Here is a 5,660-nt window from a genome sequence, read left to right on the forward strand (position 1 = left end):
GAGGCAAAGTGCACATGGTGCCCTTTATAATACTGGAAGACTGGGGAGTCCACCCCAGTTAATCTACAGGGTTGGCAAAGTCTAATTGATTACCAAGGCCCAAACTCTAGCACAAGGGTACTTAAGGGGCCATCAGTGTGCATTGATGGGTGGGAGAGCCAAACTTTGATGGCAGGTGGTGTGTCTTCTGACCAGGTAATGGGCAGTGCTGTCACATGACAGCCACAATCCTCCACATGTCCCAAACATTATGGAGGGCACAGTATGTATTTGGACAATAAATCTGAACTTTGAATCTGCGATGGTTCATCTTGGAATCCCTTATACTTACCACAGAGAACCTTGGGGGCTCAGTCAGAGATGATGTAAAACTGGCTTCAGAAGATTTCTGAATATTAGAAGAATGAAAAGGTAATGAAGGAACATGGTGTCAAAGTGGTAAGTGAGCAACTTCAGCCAGAATCTTGGATGTCAAGGATATTGAGAGCTGGATAAAATATATGGGAGGTATAGAAAACAGAAAATAGGGAGGTCCTTCTGGATATGTAGGGGATACTTAAAAAAAAAAGGGCAAAATAAGACTAGCAAAAAAGATGAAGAAAAATCCAAAGCATTTTATGAACAAGGGCAAGAGGGGTCCATTTGCCATGAAAGGAGAAACATGACAAGCAAACAGGACTATCTTGGTTTGATGACTTGGTCAGCAGACAGGCTGGGCTGAAGGGCCTGTATCTATGCTGTAAAACCGATTGTTAGGAGCAAAAACCCACATTAGATCTTAAATGAATACTTCTCGTGTGTATTCATAAAGGACATTGTTGGAGAATTCAGAATTTTTTTTCATTGAAAAGGATAAATCCCTAGGGCCAGGCCTGGCTGCTATGGGATACAAGGAATTAGATTACTTGCTGACCACAGATATGGGTTACTTTTACTCAAGTGAGAGCAGGGAAATTCCAAGTTGGTGGTCAGTGTTAGGGAAGTTATTGGAACAGGTTCTGAGGGTCCAAATTATTCACACTTGAAAGTGAAGGTATTAAAGATGAAACGATAAATGGTGTGTTCACTCAGGAAAGGATTGTTTGACCAACTAGTTTGAATTTTTCAAAGTAACAAACAAAATGTACAGAGGGTAGTGTAATTGATGTAGTTGTGGGCTCCACATCAGAGACTGATCCAAGGGGTTAGAACCCTTGGCATCCATGGTGTTAGAGAGAAAAGGCAGTGAACGTGGAGGATTGCATTTGTGATTGTAAAGTCTCAGACCAGCAGAGTAACATAATGAGGTAGACCTCCCAATTATGTTGGTACAATGGAGATTCATCAGGATACAACACAAATGTGCTTGACAAACACAGCAAATCACACAGCATCCAGAGGAAGTAAAGGGTAACCAACGTTTCAGGCCTGGGCCCAACTTCAGGAAAAACACAGGCAGATGCCTGAATAAAAAGTGGGGGTTGGGAGGGAAGGAATAATGCTGAACAGGATGGAGAGCTTCAGTTACAAAGAACTGGATCCCTGGAGCAGTGGAGGGCTGGGGAACATGAGAATTGTGCAAATAAGCATGTGAAAACTTTTTCCTGTGCAAGGCAGGTCTAAAACAAGAAGGTACACGAGGTTCAGAGGGGATTCAACAATTTTTTTCAGCCAGATGGTGAATGTGGAACATGGTGGAGGCAGAGATTTATAACACTGATCTTGATGAGGTCCTGAATAACCAAGGCAGTGAAGGTTTTGGATCAGGGGTTATGCAGTTTATGTTTAGCATGGACATAATGGGCCAAGTGGTCTGTTTCTGCTGCACCACCCCACCTGTCCATTCAGTGAGGTGACAGCCTTCACCTCAGCATTACTTTCCAGCAGTCCTGAACTGGCAATTCTGGTGCAAATGTCCAGCTTGGTTGGCATTGAACATACTCTGCTTGTAACAGGCATGAGGGGCCCAACACTTCACAACCCTCAGCTCGACATTCACACTAAATGGCTGACTCCTTCAAAATACAACTGCTGCTTTACTTTAGATGGAAGGGGCAGGGGGTTGAGAGTATCCCTAATATACACTGTAGCATGTTTGTTCATGACACAAAAAGGCACTTTGCTCATCAGGCCTATGCTAGCAACCATATCTCCTTGTAAACCATTATCGTCAAGTTTTACAACACTGCAAGAGGTCTTTTGATGCAATGTCTATGCCTGCCAGATTGTCTACCTGACCCAGCCCCATTTAAAAATTTTTCCCACTTGTTCATTAAATCAATGCCCTCTCATTTTAGACTCCCTTGCCCTTAGAAAAAGGCTATTTATGATTTTATAAATCTCCAAGGTCCCCCTATGCTCCAGAGATAAAAGTCCTAGTCTATCCTTGTACTTCAAGCCTATTTGTCCTAACATGGAAGTCAAAATTGGTTTGCCCACACAAGGCAGTAGTAGAAGGGTGTTATTCTGGCCAGAGGTATGTGACCAGTGGCACTGTTTGTGATGTTACCAACTTGGATGAAAAAAGCAGGTGGGTAGGTTAGTAAATTTGCAGTTGACAATGTAGATACAGACCCAAGAAACAGGTGGGATTTTGTTCTGAAAAGTAGGTGTTATACATTGAGTGGTCAAATGTAAGGGGGAAGTATCAGAAATGGTTCTCAACTTTTTCTTTCTACTCACACACCACTTTATGATTAGTAAGGGCTTGCTTAAGGTGGTATTTGAGTGGAAAGTTTGAAAACCACTTAATTGACTTATGTGCAGTTTCATAACTCCAAAGGAAATGGGCCAATGACAATTTTTCTCAAAATATTTCAGTAGCAATTGGGTCAAGAGCAGTGATTCTCAACCTTCCCTTCCCACTCACATACCACCTTAAGCAATCCCTTATAATCAAAACACCAATGGCACAGGAATTACTCAAGGTGGTATGTGAGCAGGAAGAAAAAGGTCGAGAACTACTGGTATACAGCAAATCAGACTTTTCAAAGCATTGAACTACAAAAGGATCCAGGCCTGTAGTTCACTGAAAGTGATCACACAAGCAGATAGTGGAAAATAAGGTACGTATTTGTCTTCATTAGTCAAGCATTGAACACAAGAGTAAAAGGTCATGGTTGTAGCTATACAAAACTTTGGTCAAGACATTCAAAATATTGTGTACAGTTCTTGTTCCATTTCAGGAAGAATGTGGAGGCTTTGGAAATGATGCAAGAGGTTACCAAGGTGCTGCCTGGTTTAGAGGCTATTACTGTAGTTAGAAAATAGACAAACTTGGGTTGGGTGGTTTTCTCTGAAGGAAGACCTGACTGAAAATTAGCGTTGAGAAAGACGGTAGATAATCTCTTTTCCCTCAGGGTTAAAAAAGCCATACAGGAGGAGGGGGTTTTAATGTGTAGGGCAATTTTGTTCAAACACAGGTGTGTGCCTGGAACGAGGTCTGATAGAAGCAGATACAATAGTAGCATTTAATATGCAGGAAATGGAAGGATAGCAGTCATGTGCATGCAGCAGTTTCAGTTTAACTTTGGCATCAATGTTCGGTGCAGACGGTGGGCCGAAGGGCCTGTTTCTCCGCTGTTTCCATGACTTAAGAGTCTCGGGATGTCCCGAGGTGTTACAGGCGCAAATGTTTCTCCCCACTGCCCGTCGGTTCGTCCATCTACCCAGATACAAGGCAGGAAAACAACTCAAACATTAACTTTTATTTCAATTATCCCCCACAAAAGTAAGAGTGCTCAACAATGCAATTGAAATTCTAAATCTAGGTACAACATCTCACAATTCCCGTGTATGTTAAATAAAAAGGGATACAGATCTAGTTAAACATCAAAATTGTACAAGTCTCCCCTTGGAAAAAAAAGACAAATTAAACGAACAGAGAATGTTTTCACCACCGCGTCCTCTCGCCAGCCCCAGGGTCACTGGCTGCTTCCCCGAGCAGAAAATAAAGCGTGCAGACAGAAATCACTGCGAAACTCGAGGAGACGCGACGCCCTTTTACCCCCCCCCCCAAAAAAAAACTATCAGAAGCATTCCCTGCGACTCTAAACAGAATCGATGAACATATGTTCTCCCCCTCCCTCAACACGATATAATGACTCCACCAAGCCGAACCCAGGGACGAATGTTCCGGCCACGTCCTTTGTGTTGTTTTCTCAATCTTGAGCTTCGAAGTCATTGGTTACATCAATGTAACAATAAAATGGTCGAAATAAAAGGGTGGCGAGACTTAGGTCCGTAACGAATTAATTGGACTTGCACACTCTTTTCCCCCATCCCCAATAACTTTTCTTCCCTCCCCCAAAAAAAATTAGTTGCTCAAAAAAAATCAGTCGCAAAACAAACCGGCTCGTATTGCCTCATTTTTTAGAAGTCTGGGTTTTCTTGGGCAACAGCACGGCCTGGATATTGGGCAGCACGCCTCCCTGTGCGATGGTCACCCCTCCTAGCAGCTTGTTCAGCTCCTCGTCGTTTCTGATGGCCAGCTGGAGGTGGCGGGGGATGATCCTGGTCTTCTTATTGTCCCGGGCCGCGTTGCCGGCCAACTCCAGGATCTCAGCCGACAGATATTCGAGCACGGCGGCAAGGTACACCGGCGCCCCGGCTCCCACTCGCTCGGCGTAGTTGCCTTTCCGCAGCAGGCGGTGGACGCGGCCGACCGGGAACTGCAAACCAGCCCGAGAAGATCGGGACTTGGCTTTAGCCCGTGCCTTACCGCCGGTCTTACCTCTGCCAGACATCTTTCGTGGCTGCTAATCTTGCAATTGATTCACCTGCTCAACCACAATGTAACCTCTTGTCAGCTTCCGAAACAATGCAACTGCCAGTCGATTGCTGCTACAATGTAACAAACAAGCTACCGACCCACAGCTTTTAGAACTGCATTGACCCCGCCTCTCACGTCACCGCATATTAATAAACCCAAGCGTCACAACCAACTCATGATCTGCCATCGGATTGGTTCGACGCAGACCAGGTAACTCTCCCATTGGAGTTAATTTGAATCCTTAATTTGCATATTACTGAATACGCAAACTGCTCATTAGATTGGGAAGCCCCAGTGTTCTTTGGATGGGATTTAGAGGGGGTGGTGTCGCTGGTGCGTGTTGGGTCCATTGCATCCGAACCATCTGTTTTGATCGAGTGTCAAGACACAAAAAAATCCCTCATAATTATACACTCCGTATCATACAATCACCCTGTCCTCTCTTTTGTTCTTTGCTCTGGCCTGGAGTGCGGGTCAGACTGCAAAAACAACGACTTCTGTTGTCCTGATGACAATTGTTATCAAGATAAAAAGTACCTCGGGTCGCCTGGAAGATGTCAAAGAAAAAAGACCTTAGACTGGACGTTAAATCCCTGGGCGACGTGGAACGAGATGACTTCAGGGATAATACTAATGCGAACGCATTAGAAAACAGTTTGAGAGAAAACGAATGGTCAAGGTTACCAGCCGGATCCCTCATCGGTTTTTCTTGCCCGAAACCTCGACCACGCAGCTCGACCCACTGAGTTCCTCCAGCAGTGTATGTTGCTCCAAATGCCAGCATCTGCAGTCTCCTTGCTTCTCCAGAAAATACTATAAAGGGGTAGAGGATGTAACGATTCTTTTCAGAACCACGGGGAGTTTTGGACCTCTGCTTCCAATGTTCTCGGGATGAATGTAGCCTGGATCT

General features: G+C 44.5%; 1 protein-coding gene across 1 annotated transcript; it reads right to left on the reverse strand.

The window, feature by feature from the left end:
• Positions 1 to 3,671: 3,671 nt before the first annotated feature.
• On the reverse strand, positions 3,672 to 4,873 carry LOC138763382 (histone H2A-like). The gene has a single exon (XM_069937434.1). The coding sequence runs from the start codon at positions 4,722 to 4,724 to the stop codon at positions 4,344 to 4,346; it is 381 nt and encodes a 126-aa protein (XP_069793535.1). The 5' UTR covers positions 4,725 to 4,873; the 3' UTR covers positions 3,672 to 4,343.
• Positions 4,874 to 5,660: the final 787 nt, after the last annotated feature.

This window comes from Narcine bancroftii, chromosome 5 (assembly GCF_036971445.1).
Source record: "Narcine bancroftii isolate sNarBan1 chromosome 5, sNarBan1.hap1, whole genome shotgun sequence".
Taxonomy (NCBI): Eukaryota; Metazoa; Chordata; class Chondrichthyes; order Torpediniformes; family Narcinidae; genus Narcine; species Narcine bancroftii.

Bases quoted from the DNA above. Each gene is read 5' to 3' on its own strand.
- LOC138763382 (XM_069937434.1), bottom strand. From the start codon at position 4,724: ATGTCTGGCAGAGGTAAGACCGGCGGTAAGGCACGGGCTAAAGCCAAG.